General features: G+C 43.9%; 1 protein-coding gene across 1 annotated transcript in view; it reads left to right on the top strand.

The window, feature by feature from the left end:
• Window positions 1-487: 487 nt before the first annotated feature.
• LRRC28 (leucine rich repeat containing 28) overlaps window positions 488-22246 on the top strand; it is a 35617-nt gene continuing 13858 nt past the window's right edge. The window contains exons 1-6 of the mRNA XM_072148584.1: window positions 488-600; window positions 11778-11999; window positions 14242-14282; window positions 18602-18639; window positions 20221-20358; window positions 21532-21738. Coding sequence (XP_072004685.1) covers window positions 11832-11999; window positions 14242-14282; window positions 18602-18639; window positions 20221-20358; window positions 21532-21738 — 592 coding nt within the window. The 5' untranslated portion in view covers window positions 488-600; window positions 11778-11831. The remainder of the gene's footprint in view (window positions 601-11777; window positions 12000-14241; window positions 14283-18601; window positions 18640-20220; window positions 20359-21531; window positions 21739-22246) is intronic.

The following is a 22246-nucleotide window of genomic DNA, read 5'->3' on the forward strand; positions in this document are numbered from 1 at the left end:
GTTTATTAGTGGCAGGGGGTGTCCCTGTATAGTTTGATGCCAGTGCAGATGCGCCTCTTTCGTTGTCAATTTATTCACAAATTTCCAGGTGGAATAACAGAGGGACGACCCAACTACAGAAGGGAGTTTAGAGGTAGAGAGTCTCCTCTCGGCCCTGCCGAGCACATTCCCTCACTCCTGGAACTAATGACAAGCCGCAGTCTCCGAGCAGTAGCCGCCTGAAGCCCCATACTTATAATCCCTGAGTGTTCCTGATTTTGCAGGTCTGTAAAGAAGCCGCTTTGTTGTGCCAATTATTATTCTAATCCGTGATAGGTCCTAAACGCTGTCAGTCAAAAACCAACTAATTGCAGGCAGTCAAACAAAATACTCAAACCGACACCGAAGACCAATGGGAAGCGGCTAATCCAAAGAGTCGCTCCAATCAGCGTTTAGTTATCAGCCTTGTATTTGTTATACTAAACTCCATTGACCAGTGGAATCTCCGCCTATTTCGTTCAACAACCAATTAGATCGCGGCACTGCCCCCAAGGCCAATCAGGATGAGGGTTTCATGGCTTGTGTTAATTTATCTGTCAGGACTTCAAGAGCAATAAAAAGGTGAGTAGATGGGTCAGTGATGCGGAGCTGATTGCGGGCACCGGGTGGTGGGATGGGCACTGTGCGGCGTGTTCATTACATCAGCGGTAGTGTGCCAGGGAGAGGGCAGCCATGGGGTGCTGCAGTGTTCTCCCCATCATTTATGTACATGGAGCAGCAGTGCAATCCCTGCATATACCCGGCACAGCTGGTCATCATGTATACATATCCGCAGGAAGCCTCAACCCTACACGAGCTCCCCCATTCTGCAGCAGCCCCGCTTATACTGCCCCCTATTCTGCAGCAGCCCCGCTTATACTGCCCCCTATTCTGCAGCAGCCTCGCTTATACTGCCCCCTATTCTGCAGCGGCCCCGCTTATACTGCCCCCTATTCTGCAGCGGCCCCGCTTATACTGCCCCCTATTCTGCAGCAGCCCTGCTTATACTGCCCCCTATTCTGCAGCAGCCCCGCTTATACTGCCCCCTATTCTGCAGCAGCCCCGCTTATACTGCCCCCTATTCTGCAGCAGCCCCGCTTATACTGCCCCCTATTCTGCAGCAGCCCCGCTTATACTGCCCCCTATTCTGCAGCAGCCCCGCTTATACTGCCCCCTATTCTGCAGCAGCCCCGCTTATACTGCCCCCTATTCTGCAGCAGCCCCGCTTATACTGCCCCCTATTCTGCAGCAGCCCCGCTTATACTGCCCCCTATTCTGCAGCAGCCCCGCTTATACTGCCCCCTATTCTGCGGCAGCCCCGCTTATACTGCCCCCTATTCTGCGGCAGCCCCGCCGCTTATACTGCCCCCTATTTTGCGGCAGCCCCGCTTATACTGCCCCCTATTTTGCGGCAGCCCCGCTTATACTGCCCCCTATTCTGCGGCAGCCCCGCTTATACTGCCCCCTATTTTGCGGCGGCCCCGCTTATACTGCCCCCTATTTTGCGGCGGCCCCGCTTATACTGCCCCCTATTTTGCGGCGGCCCCGCTTATACTGCCCCCTATTTTGCGGCGGCCCCGCTTATACTGCCCCCTATTTTGCGGCGGCCCCGCTTATACTGCCCCCTATTCTGCGGCGGCCCCGCTTATACTGCCCCCTATTCTGCGGCGGCCCCGCTTATACTGCCCCCTATTCTGCGGCGGCCCCGCTTATACTGCCCCCTATTCTGCGGCGGCCCCGCTTATACTGCCCCCTATTTTGCGGCGGCCCCGCTTATACTGCCCCCTATTTTGCGGCGGCCCCGCTTATACTGCCCCCTATTCTGCGGCGGCCCCGCTTATACTGCCCCCTATTCTGCGGCGGCCCCGCTTATACTGCCCCCTATTCTGCGGCGGCCCCGCTTATACTGCCCCCTATTCTGCGGCGGCCCCGCTTATACTGCCCCCTATTCTGCGGCGGCCCCGCTTATACTGCCCCCTATTCTGCGGCGGCCCCGCTTATACTGCCCCCTATTCTGCGGCGGCCCCGCTTATACTGCCCCCTATTCTGCGGCGGCCCCGCTTATACTGCCCCCTATTCTGCGGCGGCCCCGCTTATACTGCCCCCTATTCTGCGGCGGCCCCGCTTATACTGCCCCCTATTTTGCGGCGGCCCCGCTTATACTGCCCCCTATTTTGCGGCGGCCCCGCTTATACTGCCCCCTATTCTGCGGCGGCCCCGCTTATACTGCCCCCTATTCTGCGGCGGCCCCGCTTATACTGCCCCCTATTCTGCGGCGGCCCCGCTTATACTGCCCCCTATTCTGCGGCGGCCCCGCTTATACTGCCCCCTATTCTGCGGCGGCCCCGCTTATACTGCCCCCTATTTTGCGGCGGCCCCGCTTATACTGCCCCCTATTCTGCGGCGGCCCCGCTTATACTGCCCCCTATTCTGCGGCGGCCCCGCTTATACTGCCCCCTATTCTGCGGCGGCCCCGCTTATACTGCCCCCTATTCTGCGGCGGCCCCGCTTATACTGCCCCCTATTCTGCGGCGGCCCCGCTTATACTGCCCCCTATTCTGCGGCGGCCCCGCTTATACTGCCCCCTATTCTGCGGCGGCCCCGCTTATACTGCCCCCTATTCTGCGGCGGCCCCGCTTATACTGCCCCCTATTCTGCGGCGGCCCCGCTTATACTGCCCCCTATTCTGCGGCGGCCCCGCTTATACTGCCCCCTATTCTGCGGCGGCCCCGCTTATACTGCCCCCTATTCTGCGGCGGCCCCGCTTATACTGCCCCCTATTCTGCGGCGGCCCCGCTTATACTGCCCCCTATTCTGCGGCGGCCCCGCTTATACTGCCCCCTATTCTGCGGCGGCCCCGCTTATACTGCCCCCTATTCTGCGGCGGCCCCGCTTATACTGCCCCCTATTCTGCGGCGGCCCCGCTTATACTGCCCCCTATTCTGCGGCGGCCCCGCTTATACTGCCCCCTATTCTGCGGCGGCCCCGCTTATACTGCCCCCTATGTGGCAGAAGCCCCGCTTATACTGCCCCCTATTCTGCTGCAGCACCACTTATACTGTCTCCTATTCTGCTGCAGCAACCCTGCTTATACTGTCTCCTATTCTGCTGCAGCAACCCTGCTTATACTGCCCCCTATGCTGCAGCAGCGCCGCTTATACTGCCCCCTATTCTGCAGCAGCCCCGCTTATACTGCCCCCTATTCTGCAGCAGCCCCGCTTATGATGCCCCCTATTCTGCAGCAGACCCGCTTATACTGTTACCCTATGCTGCAGGAGCCCAGCTTATACTGTACCCTATGCTGCAGGAGCCCAGCTTATAATTTTCTCTAATTTGCAGCAGCCCCACTTTTACTGCCCCATATTCTGCAGCAGCCCTCCCATGCAAATGCCACATGTGAAGACAGCCATTATCAAGCAGTATGTTTTCTTTGGTAATTGTGTAATGCTTTATTTCTCCTGAAGAGGCGCTGTAGGATAATTGAACCCTGTCTTCTGGTCATTGATGCCTCAGCCCTCCCCAGTCAGCCGAGCTATATTTCTATAGTAGCATCGCAGCGACTCTCTGTTCTTTTTAATAAATTTTAGTTCTTGTCACACTTCGTTACCATAGTTTATTTTCTCGGGCGTAACCAAATCCAATTCACAGATTACATTTAGCCGAAGCTGAGAAAGCAATGGATCTTTAGCTGCACTGATTTTAGCCACAACCCCCCAAAATTCAGGATTGCCTTGTATACAGATTTTTCTCAGTTGGCAATTGAGTGAAATGGAGTATAGTTTTGTATCCTTGGAACATGAGCTATAGGTTAGGGACTTGGGGTTTGATGTAGCAGATCTTGATGTTTGTGTGTGTGTACTTATATATAATATACGCTGGAAATCAAAATCGGAGAACATTGTAATATCAGTTGGTTTATTTTAGAAATGTAATCTCATTGATCAACATTTGATGTAACATTTGATCAACATTTTGTAAGGGGTGCACCATGCCACTAGAACAGTGTTTTAAACACTTACCAAAGTACCATATATACCCGAGTATAAGCCTAGTTTTTCAGCACAAAAAAATGTGCTGAAAAACCCAAACTCAGCTTATACTCGAGTAAAAAATTTCTAGGTTTTACCAGGTTTTTGTGGTAAAATTAGGGGCCTCGGCTTATACTTAGGTTGGCTTATACTCAAGTATATACGGTAGATCAACATCGCTGTTAATTTGAAAAGAAATGTGATGATCATAATTGGAGAACAGCATTGACTGTAGCACAAAGAGCGATTAGAACAAAATTTTCTGAAGGTTACACCAGTCACCAATCAGTACATAATATTTCCTATCAGATCCATGTAAACAATGAACAAAGAGAAGTGTGTATAGGCAAACAAATATATACAAATCTTTATTGAAACTAGATCATTGCCTAACAACAAGTATTCTGTTAAAAACACTTAAAAAGTACATCTGTACATATCCCCTAGATCCTTGTATCAAACCGTGATAAGTTGATACAGATCACATGGTTTACTATACCAGGTAGAAATCTTCTAGCTGCATAAACCATCCATCTAGACAATATGTAACGGTAACATCAAGTACAGACAGTAACACACCCAATGGAAGGGATGGCACAGTCAATGGAAGTATTGTATAGACATGAGTTGTCGGTACATAGTAACCAATCCATTGTTCGGGTGGCAGCCAGTATAGCAAGCATATGTGAGAAAAATCGCCACGCGTTTCGTTGCTTATTGCGACTTTCTCAGGGGTCCATCCCTGTCACAGACTGATTACTATGCTGGGATTGGACACCGTGTATCATACATCAATAAAATGCACAAAGTTCTGCTACATAGCAGCTCTACTACATATTGAGGAAATAAGAACTCTGTGCATCATATATCAATAAAATGGGGCAGATTTACTTACCCAGTCCTGTCGCGATTCACTAAGGTCTTGCGCCCGATGTCCACCAGGTGTCGCTGCTGCGCCAAGGTCCGCCGGAATTCACCATCTGTTGTTGAGTGCAGGTGAGCGCATGTCAAGCGACACTTTTTTTTTTTTTTTTTTAAATACGGCGGGTTTTCCGACGGCCCCCGATTTCCGCCATGTGCATGCCAATGCGCTACAATCCGATCGCGTGCGACAAAAACCCGGGGCAATTTGGCACAAAACGGTAATTTTTGGGAAATTCGGGCTCTTAGTAAATTACCCCCAATGAGTTCAATCCCCAGCATATTGATCAAGTAGGAGTTTGCGACACATTTAATACAATGATTCAAGTCACACGCTGTATGTTAAAGGTGCACCAAAAAAAAGTTGGTGCCCACTTCCTGAGCAGTGGAGGGTGCACCTAATAATGGAAGACCAGGTACCAGTATACAATAATCTGCCGCACCCTGCACAATTGTGAGGCAAACAGCATCTGTCTCACTATTGATAAATCTGGGTCAATGCATCTTCTTGCAAACCCAAGCTGCTACGCTCAGCGTTACTTTAACTCGTCCTGAGCTGCAGGAGGATCAGATCATCATCAGAGTTCCTGCACTGATCCCATGATTCTTTGTTTGGAAAGCTACATTGGTTATCCCCTTTTCTCTCATGCTTAGGGCACATTCACATGGCCGTCTGCGGGGACGTACATGCGGCCGCATAGACGGCAATAGCGGCGCAGATGCGGTGCCACACATGTGTGCGGCCGTGCGCCGCTATTCTCTATGGAGGGAGGAGGGGCATACCTATGCCGTGCGGGCATACCGCTGTGTGAATGTACCCTTACTTGTATCCTTAGGTTACCGATACCACTGAAAGCTGCGGCCAAGAAGATATACAGGTTGTCCCCTTTTTAAGGACACCTGACTTACAGATGACCTCTCTGCCCACTGTGACCCTGGTGAATCTCTCTGGAAGCTTTACTTCCTGCAGGGATCATCTATACAGTGTCTGTAATGAAGCTTTATGCATAATCCTTGGTCCCATTACAGCAAAAAAATGTGAAAATCCTGATGTCCCTGGGACAAAAAAAATTGCCTAGAGCTACAATTATAGAATATACAGTTCCGACTTACATACAAATTCAACTTAAGTACAAACCCACGGAACCTATCTTATCTGTGACCGGGGAACTGCCTGTATAGATAACTCTGACCCATCATTACATTCTTTCATTCATTACTGACACTAGATGTCTTATCTCCTCCCCCTCGCTGTACAATACCCTCTGTACAACGACCCTCTACACTTTTGGCTTCCAATACCACTACTATGCTGATGACACACACATCTATATTTCTGGTCCAGATATCTCCTCTCTTCTAGTCAGAATTCGAGAGTGTCAGACATATCCTCCCTCTTCTCTTCCCGTGAACAAAACAGAACTCATAATCTTTCCTCCACCTAACACATCCATCCCACCAGATCTAACCATCACAGTTCATGGCTCCACACTCTCCCCGGGCCCTAAAGTCTGCTGCCTTGGGGTCATCTTTGACGCTACCTTATCCTTTAAAGGAAATCTACCTCCAGGATCCAGCATTGTAAACCAAGTACACTTACATGCTGGTGCGTGCCCCCTCCGGCAGGATCTGCTCTTCTTTTCGCTTCCTATGCCCTGTTTATACAATAAAAGACTTTTAAGAATATGCAAATTAGCCTGAGGGGCTCCAGGCTGTTAATGGATTTCAGAGCCCCTCAGGCTCATAATTTTTAAAGCAACATAGGCATAAAAAGCTAAACGAAGAACTTATCCTGGCAGAGGGAGCACACAACAGCATGTAAGTGTACTTGGTTTACAATGCTGGATCCTGGTGGCAGATTTCCTTTAAGCCTCACATACAGACCCTTACGACAACCTGCCGCCTCCATCTCAAGATCATATCTCGCATCTGACCCTTCCTCAATCCAATGCCTACAAAATTACTAGTCCATGCCCTTATCATCTCCCGCTTGGACTACAACAACATAATTCTCTGTGGTCTCCCAGCTAACTCTCTAACGCCCCTTCAATCCATCCTAATCTCTGCTGCCCAGCTAATCCATCTCCCCCCCCCCCCCTCTATATAGATAACACTGACCCATCATTACATCACTATTGACAATAGATGATGTCACAGCTTATCTCCTTCCCCTCCCTGTACAATGACCTCTATATAGATAACACTGACCCATCATTACATCACTACTGACGATACATGTCACATCTTATCTCCTCCTCCTCCCTGTACAATGACCTCTATATAGATAACACTGACCCATCATTACATCACTACTGACAATAGATGATGTCACAGCTTATCTCCTCCTCCTCCCTGTACAATGACCTCTATATAGATAACACTGACCCATCATTACATCACTACTGACGATACATGTCACATCTTATCTCCTCCTCCTCCCTGTACAATGACCTCTATATAGATAACACTGACCCATCATTACATCACTACTGACAATAGATGATGTCACAGCTTATCTCCTCCTCCCTGTACAATGACCTCTATATAGATAACACTGACCCATCATTACATTACTATTGACAATAGATGATGTCACAGCTTATCTCCTCCTCCTCCCTGTACAATGACCTCTATATAGATAACACTGACCCATCATTACATCACTACTGACAATAGATGATGTCACAGCTTATCTCCTCCCCCTCCCTGTACAATGACCTCTATATAGATAACACTGACCCATCATTACATCACTACTGACAATAGATGATGTCACAGCTTATCTCCTCCCCTCCCTGTACAATGACCTCTATATAGATAACACTGACCCGTTATTACATCACTACTGACAATAGATGATGTCACAGCTTATCTCCTCCTTCCTGTACAATGACCTCTATATAGATAACACTGACCCATCATTACATCACTACTGACCATAGATGATGTCACAGCTTATCTCCTCCCCCTCCCTGTACAATGACCTCTATATAGATAACACTGACCCATCATTACATCACTATTGACAATAGATGATGTCACAGCTTATCTCCTCCTCCCTGTACAATGTCCTCTATATAGATAACACTGACCCATCATTACATCACTATTGACAATAGATGATGTCACAGCTTATCTCCTCCTCCTCCCTGTACAATGACCTCTATATAGATAACACTGACCCATCATTACATCACTATTGACAATAGATGATGTCACAGTTTATCTCCTCCCCCTCCATGTACAATGACCTCTATATAGATAACACTGACCCGTCATTACATCACTACTGACAATAGATGATGTCACAGCTTATCTCCTCCCCCTCCCTGTACAATGATCTCTATATAGATAACACTGACCCATCATTACATCACTACTGACAATAGATGATGTCACAGCTTATCTCCTCCCCCTCCCTGTACAATGACCTCTATATAGATAACACTGACCCATCATTACATCACTACTGACAATAGATGATGTCACAGTTTATCTCCTCCCCCTCCATGTACAATGACCTCTATATAGATAACACTGACCCGTCATTACATCACTACTGACAATAGATGATGTCACAGCTTATCTCCTCCTCCCTGTACAATGTCCTCTATATAGATAACACTGACCCATCATTACATCACTATTGACAATAGATGATGTCACAGCTTATCTCCTCCCTCTCCCTGTACAATGACCTCTATATAGATAACACTGACCCATCATTACATCACTACTGACCACTGACTGACAATATGTTAGGGAATTACTTTATAAGCGGTTTTGTGATTTGTATTTCATGCACTGGTTGTATGGAAGTGTCCTGAAAGTTGTGTGGCGTTTCTTGGAAGCAGGGAGCGATGATTGCTCTCTCTGTGTCACAGCCTATTGCACTTTTGCATTGATGTGGACTGACTCACAGTCACAATATTGTAACCTGCACCTGTTTCCTCAGCTCTGATCCGATTTCGACATCTGATCCTCTCCTCTCCGTGTCACTTGTTGGCCGATGCTCTGTAAACGGCTTGGAGCAAAGCTTTTTGGGACAAACAATTATCAGGAATGTGACTATGTGTTCACAGGAGATTTGGTTTACACCATGAGGTTGCGCATATACATGGTGGAGCATTTGTAGATATAAAAGAGGTATTTTTATTAGGTTATTTTCAGGATTTTATGTAAGCGATGATCTGTTTGAGGATTTTTCTAACTTAAAGTAAATCCCACTCAATCGACAGACATCACTTGATATGGCTGATTCTGAAACATGACCTCCAAACTTTTAGGCACTCTATAATTAAAGTGATGGATGAACTTTAGACATTTTCTGACATGCGACTGAGATCTGTATGAAAATGTTTGTACTGGAAGGATGGAAGGTCTTTGATCTTGAACAAATCACATAAATTCTCACTTCTGATGTGAGGATTAGGAATACCTGGTTGCGTATTGCCAAAAACATAGCCAAAACTTAAACGGATTCTGTTGCCACCTTGTACCCCTCTAATAAACTACTAGCACCCTCTGGTAGGTCTCCATTCTATAATTCCCTCTTATACCTATTAAAACTCACACGTCTACCTATAAAATATCTCCTCCAACATCCTAAGCAAATGAGCTGAGAAGAGTCACTTTTTGCCTGAGATGAGTCACTTTCAAACGCTGGATGAGGATTTTCACTTCAGGTGCTTTTATTTTGAGCTCTGTAATACCTATAACCATGTTACAGAACCTTGACTAGATGCAATTAAAGACATACAGCAAAGTACTTGGAAATGTGAGCTACAGATAAATATCCAATACCTACCTGTATCTCTGGTTTTACAACACACAATCCTGATGCAGTTTGAAAGATAAGATTCTTATTCTCAATATACACTCACCGGCCACTTTATTAGGTACACCTGTCCAACTGCTCGTTAACACTTACTTTCTAATCAGCCAATCACATGGCGGCAACTCAGTGCATTTAGCCATGTAGACATGGTCAAGACAATCTCCTACAGTTCAAACCGAGCATCAGTATGGGGAAGAAAGGTGATTTGAGTGCCTTTAAACATGGCATGGTTGTTGGTGCCAGAAGGGCTGGTCTGAGTATTTCAGAAACTGCTGATCTACTGGGATTTTCACGCACAACCATCTCTAGGGTTTACAGAAAATGGTCCGAAAAAGAAAAAACATCCAGTGAGCGGCAGTTCTGTGGGCGAAAATGCCTTGTTGATGCCAGAGGTCAGAGGAGAATGGGCAGACTGGTTCGAGCTCATAGAAAGGCAACAGTGACTCAAATCGCCATCCGTTACAACCAAGGTAGGCAGAAGAGCATCTCTGAACGCACAGTACGTCGAACTTTGAGGCAGATGGGCTACAGCAGCAGAAGACCACACTGGGTGCCACTCCTTTCAGCTAAGAACAGGAAACTGAGGCTACAATTTGCACAAGCTCATCAAAATTGGACAGTAGAAGATTGGAAAAACGTTGCCTGGTCTGATGAGTCTCGATTTCTGCTGCGACATTCGAATGGTAGGGTCAGAATTTGGCGTCAACAACATGAAAGCATGGATCCATCCTGCCTTGTATCAACGGTTCAGGCTGGTGGTGGTGGTGTCATGGTGTGGGGAATATTTTCTTGGCACTCTTTGGGCCCCTTGGTACCAATTGAGCATCGTTGCAACGCCACAGTCTACCTGAGTATTGTTGCTGACCATGTCCATCCCTTTATGACCACAATGTACCCAACATCTGATGGCTACTTTCAGCAGGATAATGCGCCATGTCATAAAGCTGGAATCATCTCAGACTGGTTTCTTGAACATGACAATGAGTTCACTGTACTCAAATGGCCTCCACAGTCACCAGATCTCAATCCAATAGAGCATCTTTGGGATGTGGTGGAACGGGAGATTCACATCATGGATGTGCAGCCGACAAATCTGCGGCAACTGTGTGATGCCATCATATCAATATGGACCAAAATCTATGAGGAATGCTTCCAGCACCTTGTTGAATCTATGCCATGAAGAATTGAGGCAGTTCTGAAAGCAAAAGGGGGTCCAACCCGTTACTAGCATGGTGTACCTAATAAAGTGGCCGGTGAGTGTATATGATATATGGTACTATAAAAGCCCAAGATAGGGACAACTAAAGTGATGCATCTCTTCCAGGCTTTTAAAGGGACTCATCTCAGGTAATAAGTGACTCTTCTCAGTTCATTTACATGACTTTGGAGGAAATTTTTTATTAGTAAACAGGTGAGATTTCACATAAGACGGTTTCTTACCATACTTATTTTAGTAATACAAATTCTGCTCCAGATAATGTTTCTTTTCTGGTATTGTGAGTTTGTTCTTATGTGTACAGAGCCACGGGACGCATCTTCTAGTCATTAGCCACCATTTTGTCCAGGCTTTCTAGCTCACCATTAGAAAGGGTTCCCTAAAGGTTCCCACACACATTTGATGACCCTCGGCCTAACCTAACGATTTTGATGGAACAGGTCAACCATATTAGACATGTGGTATCCCAACTCTTCCTGGATGGCAGATATTGGAAAGGTGGGTGATGTTATTTTTCCATATCTGGACTGAAGTCTTGCTGGGGACAAGCTACGATTAGGCATATATTGGATCTGATAGTGTCATATTTAGCGGCTTATCCCCTTGGAGTTTAGTAATATTGGGTAAAATTCTCCCATGGTAACATTTGGCTTCACTGTTTTCCTATTAAAAGATAAAATTGGAGTTAAAATTTGATTGTTTTTCAATGGTTGACGATCATGTATAATTTTTATCCATTTTCTGTCCTGTTCTACAGATGATTTGAGATGTTGACGTGGACTCTGCCCAGTTGGATGGACTGCAGCCAAACATGGCTTCTGAACTCTGCCAGACCATCTCTGTGGCCAAGCTGGAAAGGCACAAGAATCTTTTCTTAAATTACCGAAATCTAAACCACTTTCCACTAGAACTGCTGAAGGATGAAGGTCTCCAGTATCTTGAGAGACTTTACATGAAGCGCAACTCTCTGACTACACTGGTGAGTACAAGTAATGCTGCTCATTGTGTTCTGACCTCCAGTTATCAATAATATAGGGTTAGTCATGACCGAGCAGGGCCACTAACATACTGGTAAGAAGTATTTGGCATCTATAAATCAGAACCGAGCCTTGTATAACATCTCAAGATATGCGGAAAAATCTTAAGAAATCTGCAGACCCTTTAGGATAGAGAAATTAACTCTGAACAAAGAAGAGCAAATAAATAAGACTCGCAAATTAGGCTTACAAGTCCAGATCATGACAGGAGATGGCTGCATCTATATGGCTGCACTTCTTACTAAATGACGTCTGATGCACACTGATCAGCCAAAGGAATAAAACCACAAGGCTAAATTTTATTGGGTCCTCATAGTGGCACTAAAACATCTACAACTATTAAAGGGTTTGTCCACTTTCAGCAAATAATTCGTATGGTTTGTGTAAGGAAAAGTTATAAAATTTTCCAATATACTTTCTGTATCAATTTCTTGCGGTTTTCTAGATCTCGGCTTGCTGTCCTGCTAAAGAAAGCTTGTATGCTTATTTCTATGGTTCTATGGTGCTTATTTCTAGTGGATATAATTTTGGCCCTGGTCATGTAATGTCACACAGGTGCATGAGTCATTATTATCATAGAGAGTACTCAGAGACATTTGATACTAATGGCTCCTTCACCTGCCTGTCCATCACATGACCACAGACAGATTTATATCCACAGGAATTAAACATAGAAGCTTTCTTTAGCATGACAGCAAGCAGAGATCTAAAAATCTGCAAGGAATTGATACAGAAATTATATTGGAAAAATGTATAACTATTCCTCACGCAAACAATAGCAATTATTTGCTGAAAGTGGACAACCCCTTTAAGACGTAGACCCAGAAGTGTGGCTTTGATGCAGTGTGTGCTCCATGGGCTTAGCCTTCCCATATCATAGACCGTTAGGCAATCATGAACCTGTCATCTGTCTATCAGTTGTCCTTGTTTGGGTCACATTTGGTGGTCACTATATATACAAATACATATACAGATCACCATATAAGACCTTCTATATTGGAGGCACTCAGACCCTGTCATCCATCAGTCACACTATGGTCCTTGTTGTAGTCACTCAGATCATACAACTTGCCATAATACTGCTTGAAACACATGGCAGTGTGGCTCTTCACCCCGACCTCTTAGAAGGAGCAATTGTCTCTAGATGATCAGTGTTATTCCCTTTGGGGTGATGCCACACGTTAGTGTTTTGATTCCGTTTTGTAACGGAATCAAAGCGCACAAGGGCGGCCCGTGGACAAGCACATATGCGTTTGTATCAGCGCCCGGTGTCTTGTATTGTGTAAATGCAAGACACAGGGCACTAATTGCCGTTTGCATACAGACGCAAATGCTGCAGGCCGCCCCAGTGCGTTTTGACTCTGTTACAAAACAGAGTCAAAATGCTAACGTGTGACACCACTCGCAGTGTTATCGCTGCTCAAGGTGGTTCAGTACTGAATCATGTGACAGGAGTAAATCTGTAAATGATATCCACAAAGCATAAATCTTTTATTTAATCCATTCGGTCACATATGGTATCTAATAATTCTGTTCTGTGTTATGCTATATGACCACTTACCCCTTGCCCTTCATCCCACATGGCGGCTTTCAAGATGGTAGTCATGTTTCATACATAACCTAATAGATAGGCACCCTAAGCTATTACATGGTGGGTATTCACATATGTAATTTCCCTTTCTTGTCTTAAATAAAATCCCCACTCACATTGCATTAGACAGTGCAATCTACCAAATCTAATGGCAAATCTACCATCAAAAGCAAGCATGGATAAATCAGGAACAATTACTTGTAATCTTCTTATATGTGTTATCCATGGCTTCCTTCCTTTTAAAATCAACCTTTATAATTATGTTATCTCCTGTGGCTTGATACTCCTGGGGGTGTTGCCAGAGCTCTGCAGCACATAGGGGCTCTGGTAACACCCCCAGGAGCCCTTCAGGCTAATTAGCATAATTTTGACATGTTGATTTTAGAGGGAAGGAGGCTGTGGATAATACATATAAGAAGATAACCATAGTCATGGTTCCTGGGTCTATGAGTAATGTGGTTTATAATAGTTTAATCTAAGTAATCTGGTTTATCATGATGGATTTTAGTAGAAGATTTCTTTTAAAAATACAACAGTAATTTTTTGCCACACCTTTTCTTCTGAAGACTTACAACATCTTTCATATTTTGCAGCCAGAAAATCTCGCCCAGAAGTTACCAAATCTTGTGGAATTGTAAGTAACTTTTTCCTGTACTGCTTTATTCCATTGTAGCCACTAGAGGGCAGTAGATGCTTTATGAAATAAAACTTGTCAATTACTTAGTAAAAATGTAAGTATTTGTTATCAGCAGTGTTAGTCTTTTCATTTAAGGCATATTAGTTGTTGCCCTCAAATTAGGATGCAAATTCAAGGTATAGAAGTTGAATTTGTCATCTGAAAGCACCCTACATTGGCCAGATATTCTATACTTTAATGCACTATTTTCCAGTAGAGTATCTGGCATCACAGGATTCTGCAGCTGTTCTGAGTAAGTAGTGTAGTGTCCTCTTGTTTGCTTAAGGGCCACCCAGAACCACCACAGGTGTCAATGCACACAAGGACTTTCTACATTTCCAGCAGTTGCCCTTTACATTAAATGGGAGCTGCATTGAAAAATTCTAGTAAAGGGAGCATTTATTGGTACTGTTGTCTGATACCTGTCTGAAATGGTAGCAACAACTCTTGAAATAATAAAGATAAAATATTTTGTTATTATACATGAATACACAAGGTTATTATCCTCTTGATCCAAGAATTGCATACTGTCAGATTATCCATATGACTACTATATTAACTGTAAGGCAGTTTTATTATCTCCATTGTCTCATCTCTATGCTGGTATTGCACCTCTTCACCATTGAAGTCAGTGAACTATGATGCCAGACATGGACAATTATGTAGTCCTTCTTTATGTCATTTTTGTAATCCTGGCTAACATATCCTGAACTAAGTTTTTTTTCATGTAATTTAAATTACTTTGCCTACTGTGCTTTGTATCATTTGCTATATTTACTACATTTTACTTTATACTCTCTATACAAAAACAATCATTGGTCATATCTATCTTTGTGACTGATCACCACACAATCAAGTCTGATTTTTGTTCTCAATGTACTTTACGGATATTGAGTGTCTGGATGATCACTGCTGTGCCTGAACACATCAGCCACATCATTTTCCTGACATCAATAGCTTTCCATGTAAACATGGACCCGTAATCTATAGTGAAATGGGAAAATTACGTAACCAATTGTCAGCCTCCAAACCTGACCCTACATTGCTCTACATTACATTGCTTACTTAAACAGAACCTGGCACACGCTTTTACACCACTACAAGCTCCGTCAGGTAGGGTATGAGATGTCATTTCTAGATTTTATTGGCACTGTCTTCTGTTTACCTCTAAAAAAATCTTCCCCAAAGTCAGGCAAATATAACTCCTCTTCTCCATTATTTACACAGGAGAGCTGGATAGTTGCAGGGGTAGTGTCACTTCAGAATCCCCGTATCTCCTGTACAATATAGTACCATATAAAAGATCTAATCTTTCACATTACATCAGGCTTATGGCGTTGTGAGCTACAGAACCAGACATACAGACAGCTATAGACAAAGTCAGAAATGTGAGCTGCAGATAAAGATTCAGTTCCCGCCTATATATTAATTGCCTGTATGTCCAGTTTTGTAACTCACAGAACCACATGCTTGATAATTAGAAGATTAGATCCTTAGCTTTAATATAATACAAAAAGCATGTTTCTGGGTCCTATAGTACAAAAGCTGGAGCCTTCTATACTGACACTACACCTGCAACCACTAAACTTGACTCATCTAATCTCAAAATAATGATGAGAAGAGTCATATTTTCCTGATTTGGGGGGATTTTTTTTTTATAGGCAAACATGAGATTTCAAATAAAATAGGGAATTCTAGAAAGGACATTTCATATACTACCTGAGGGGGCTAGTAGTTTACTGGGTAAAATGTGGTTACAGGTTATGTTTTAAGATCCTTAGGAAAGACAATGAATTAGGGTCCATGCACACAAATGTATGCTACTCTCGAGCCAAAGCCTGCGCGTAGCGTATGACTGACTGGAGAAGGGAAGACCCATGCCCTCTCCATAGGGAGACATGCACACCAGTGTACAATGCATTTCTATGGTGGCTGTATGGTGTTTGGTGGCTGCCTTTGGTACAGCTAGCATATGGCCACCATATACATATGTGTGTGCGCATGTGGACCTTAACATGGGGATGCACCTTGTCACTACCTTGTCCAGTAGATCTGCTAACTTCTGCATTTGCTAGAATGTTATCAGGAAGCAAGACTTAATGTAGACAACCCAATTTCCTTTCTCTGTATATTCCTCAACTAGTCATTTTTAGGATATGAAAGGGAGAAGGACCTTGGCATCAGAGCCCCAATCCATGTGCTCTGTAAGTATGTGGGCAGAGCGGTCACACGTTTCTAATGATTTCTAGTGAACTAGAAAGTAATATCTCTATACTTAAACAAATTTTTTATTTTTGGTAGCTATTTCCATTAGTTTGTATGTCTTTCATGTTTAGGCTGCTTTGTAGCATAGAGATTTTTCAACATTTCAACTTGCAACTTTTTTTACTTTTCACGACCCAGAATTGTTGGCTATTTACCTGTAGCGTGCATAAAATTTGATGACTTTGTGTCTTCCATAAAAGATAGGTTTATTACACATAATGTTTGTCAGTCATGGCTATAACCTTGTAACTGGCGCCATTCACTTTTTACATTAACACGTGAACCTACTATTGTTTAGGCATCGGATCTGATAAGATATGGAGTTTTTTAGTCTAATTCTCCTACCGTGGCTATAAATAAGCACTAATTGAACGGGTATCCCAGGTCTTTTTTTAATCGCCTTAGGATAAGTCATCTATGTCAGAATCAAGGGGTCTGACTCCTGGCACCCCCAATCTATGGCTTTTTTGGTTGCAACACAGCAGTGAGGTCTGCAATGTCATGTCCTATTCTAGTGAATGTGGCTGAGCTGCAATACCGAGCACAACCACCATATATATATGGCACTGTGCTCAGCAGTTTCTTCTTACAGCTGATTAGATGACAATACAAAATCTTGGAGTACCCCTTTAAATCTGGACAATGTCTAAAGAAAGTAAAAGTGATCAACGAGTATCTTGGCTTGTAACAGGTTAAAAACAATGAGGATCGCAGATTGTCCTTCAGACTGGTGGCACGAACAGCAGTCAGCTTTGTCCCATCAGAAGACAAGTGAAGGGCAGGCAAGATCGAGTATCTGAGCACGATAGTGTCGCCAGCAGGAAGCCAGCCAGAACCCAGACGCTAGGTTCTCAATGTGCCCTTCATAAGGGCGAGAGGCTCCCTGGGTATCTTGTTGGGCACATCGTCTGCATACAGGCATCAGAGGACAGAGTCTGCACACCCTCCCTAATATTCAAGAGAGCAAAAAAGTTATTGTGACGTCCCTCTGGCACAAAGATGAAGACTGCTGGGAAATCACTTTCTGGATTACCTGGCTTTGCTTTGACATTTTGTTGCTGTTTTCACATAATAAATAATCTTATGTTTCTTTGATGACTGAAAAATCCTACGTATCGACCCATCTGGTCACTTGATGTAAATACCATAACAAAGTAGCAGAAAGCAAAACCTCTCAAATAGTAGAAATGCACAAAGGCACCAAAAAGTTGACAATTTTTTGTTGTAGGCTGCACCATGCATCATATTTTCAATACAATATTGATCACATTTTTAGCCCCCGTCATAAGTATTCCTGATGTATACTTACAAAGAGGGCTGCAAAGTATCCCACTGTATTTTTACGTCCTGTGTAGACCCTCCCGCCTGAAAGCAGGAGGAGGAGCAAATGAAGGGAGAAAGCAGCGATTTCCTAATTTTATGTCTTGTGACATAAATGTCCTTATATGAACAGTTGCATTATTGTGGGGACATTCAGCTGAGGACGGAGATGGATGCCATACAGTAAATCCGTCCCCCATAGATTGCAGGTGATATGTCTTTCTTCCAATAGCATCCCCTCCCCCGCCAAAGACTTCTGGATTGAGAAAATCTTAGATTTATTTTGTTCATTTCTAAAAAGTTTATAGGCACACATCATCCTCCTAGGCCACATATAGTAAGCATATTCTACATAGGATCAGCAAGCAATATTTAGAATTCACAGAGACAGGAGTGAGCCCTCACCGATCCTGCTCGCTGTATACATCTCCAGGACAGTATAACACATCAGTGACATCACGACGGTAAGGTCGCTGAGCTCCTTGTTATTTTACATTCCAAGAAGGGAAAATGAATGAATAGTGTCTCAACCGAGTGACAGCGCTTAATTCTCAGCAGAATACAGGAACAGTATCTCTTCTTTGTCCTTGATGCTTCTTGTGTATTAACGTGTCTGGAAATGTACGTATGTCCTCGCACAAGTCCTTCAGGGTAACAGCTGCTCTGTATTTTTTCTCCTCTTGTTTCTGAAGGTATCTGCACTCAAATAACATTGTCTTTGTCCCAGAAGGTAAGTGACTCCCATGTGACAATTTGGTCATCTGCTCTGATACTTGTATGGTGTTCTTTCCCCTTGACTATAAATGAGACTGTTCAAGTTTTTGTTTCCCTTTTTTTTTTTTTTTAGAAGTGATTAATACCAGTGGTGACTGTATTTGCTCTCATATACATCATCAGTTTTCCCCCAGGCCTTCCCCAAATCAGGGGTACATCCTCACGGGATGGGTGGTTATGCTGGGTATTAATGCTGCATATTACACTATCTTCAAAGTGAATGGGATTTTGACATATCTCAACCACTTGCTGTAGAATCCACAAGTTATGTTATGAATAATCACAGTGGATTTCACCATTTGCATGGCACAGGATGAATTCTGTTGCAAATCTTAAGCAAAATCCACATTAATTATTTAGCCATGGGTTGACACAAATATGGTGTTCATACATACTTCTAATGGAAACCTGTTATGTTCAATATGCATCTGCAGGCAGCATGTTATAGAGCAGGAGAAAGATAAGATAATACATAATGGCCCAGATTCATCAAAAGTAGTGCAAAAACATTTGCCTCACTAATGTGAAGATTGCACCGGATTATTGAATATTGGTACATGGTCTTCATTAATCTGGCGCCCCCTGCACTGTTCGGGAAGTGTGCACCAACTTTTTTTTGGTGCATCATTAATATACAGTGTGCGACACAATTCTGTCAAGTTGCGGTAATAAATATGGAGCATGGTCTGAATCGGCACCAGAACACCACTTTAGGTGTAGAATTTTGTGGAGCAGCGGGAAATGAGCGGGTTGCATATAGTGTCCTCTCTACAGGCAGCATGGTATAGTGCAGGAAAGGCTTAACAGCCTGGACATAGTGTCCTATCTGAAGGCTGCATGCTATAGAGCAGGAGGGGATGAGCATTTCAAGGAAATGTTCAATTTAACTCCTAATGTATTGATCTATATCTATTCTCATTCTCGACTGCTCAGCCCTACCCAGTGAAATCCTATACAAAACATGTACATGTACATATACAAAAAAATGACAAATTATTAAGAATCAAACTGCTTTGTTCTTCCTGCTCTATAACATGTTGCATGCAGACTGAGCTGTGATTTTATATTCACAGTTTGCTTTTAATTAAAATCTTTCAGGTCCCAAATATAGCGCTGAGTAGGGACTTTCAGTAGAATCCAAAACCTTCCTCTGTGGTTAATATATGATGAAGCAATGCTTCAGGGCGCATTCACACGATGTGTTGCGTCAGGGTTTTTTAAGCGTTTTTGACGCATTCCAAAGGCTTCAGCCTTGATCACATGTTGAAGTAACATTGCGTTTTAGCAAATGCATTGGAAACGCAATGTTACTTCAACATGTGATCAAGGTTGAAGCCTTTGGAATGCGTCAAAAATGCAGGTGCAGAAGGGGCGGGCCTAATTTGCCTGATTCACTTAATGACCACGGCAAGTGCTCTGGGAATTCGGCCCTTATGCCTTTTTTCACTTCTGCACTCTTTCCAGCACACCAGAACCACTTAGTATCTGAATGACCTTGGTAATTGTAGAATATGTGACCAGTCTGCATTCTCCGCAGCTATTGGATCTCTGGTGAAGCTCCAGTCCTTGGACCTCAGTGATAATGCCCTGGAAATCATATGCCCTGACATTGGAAGACTTAGATCGCTGCGTCATTTACGACTAACAAACAACCGGCTCAAATACCTTCCTCCAGGTAACGTGTGACTTGCATCCTCAGCAGGTGTCACATTTTACTAGTTACTGCCAAGTGTCTAACTGAAGTGAAAGGAAATGCTGTGTGATTAATACTGCAACTGTCCAGGTCCTGTCTGCTTTCCTGGAAGGTCTTTGAACCCTGATATGTTATTCTTTGTGGCTTGAGCATTAACGTAATCTTTTTGTAATAACATTTTACATACTTTTTTACAGAAATTTTTGGTTAACCACATAATGGGTACATTTTGTATAAAATAGATTTGTTTTAAGTGCAACTACTGTATTTAAACATTATTATTGAGAACATCTGCCCCATAACCCCTGTAAACCCATATACCTGCTGCTGAGATCCCTTTACAAGTCATTTGGCTACTAGAACATGGCAGCCATAGGGAAGTCATGTTTGCATGGCTGCCATTGTGTAGGCAGAGCAACGTTAACATTTACTGGCATATATCGAGACGACTCTACAGAGGCAACTGGTTACCGTGGGGAATAATAGCAAAACTTGCAATGGGGCTCCCAATACAACTTTTCCTAAGGCTTGGATAATGATATAAAGCAATGTCAGAGTACACGGATAATGCAGAGTTGTCACAGTACACGGATAATGCAGTGTTGTCACAGTACAGAGATAATACAGTGATGTCACAGTACAAGTCTAATATACATAGTGACGTCACAGTGCAGGAATGAGGCACCGTGACGTCACAATACAGGGATAATCTACTCAAAGAGATATTGATCACAGTGATGTCACAGAACTGAATAGTTTGCCATGATGTAGGTTTCATTGTGCTCTCTGCTGTCAATCCCATGGTGCCTCAGCAAAACACAAGATTGGAAGATAGAGCTAGTCCTTTCCTTACGAAGATGTTCCAGGCAGTTCCATCTTCCAGGAAGCCTGGTGCTTTAGATGTTAAAAAAAAACACACATGAGACAAGAGAAAGGCGCATGGCTCACAGAAGAAGAGACACAATAAAAGAAGGAGAAAAAGTTTAGGGAGCCTAAGCTTCTCATATACTGTGTGAAGTTTAGAAATGGTACATTGTATAAGGATGCCATAGATGTGAATCTGAAGAATCATTTGTGAATCAAGGCTACATTGGCTTCTTTTGCGTCTTCAGCCTCCTTCTCCTTATAATACAGATGTTTTCTTCATGTTTTTAGAAATTGGGAAGCTGAAAGAACTGCAGACCTTAGACCTTTCTACCAATCACTTGGTCACTTTACCAGAAAAGCTGCACCTCTGCCAGTCGCTGCGATACCTGACAGTGGATCGGAACTTTCTATGCAGCATTCCGCGCCACCTCTGCCAGCTGGCCAGTCTGAACGAGCTATCCATGGCCGGGAACCGCCTGGCATCTCTGCCTTTGGGTGAGTGTGAGTGAGAAAAACGGAAGCCAATCTCTTGGCGAAAATAAGTCTTGACAAAAGTCACTTGCAAGAATACGAGGAGCAGTGAGTTGTTGCTAAGCATGCCATCATCTCTGAAATAAACATTCTAGATGGGTTATAGAAGAACTCGGTGACTGATAAGCTCAACCACAAGGGATTTTACACACATTCAAAGTATTCAGCAATGAAAATACCTGGCCACATATATGTTGCTGTCCTCTCATAACCACAACAGATAAAGGGCTTGATGACACTACCTGGACCAGTTAAAGGAAATTAAAACCAAGCATGATAAACCAGGGGCACTTTCTCATAGATGCAGGCACTGTGGCTGTGGTAATCTTCCTACATATGTTATTCATGGCCTCTTTCCTTCTAGAATCAACTTTCAAAATCATGCTAACGGAGGGTGTTACCAAAGCCACTCCTAGCCGTAGCTTCTCAGGGTCATTTCTCACTCAGCAGGTGAGACAGTGTAACAACTTGT

Source organism: Engystomops pustulosus, chromosome 4 (genome assembly GCF_040894005.1).
Source record: "Engystomops pustulosus chromosome 4, aEngPut4.maternal, whole genome shotgun sequence".
Lineage (NCBI taxonomy): Eukaryota > Metazoa > Chordata > Amphibia > Anura > Leptodactylidae > Engystomops > Engystomops pustulosus.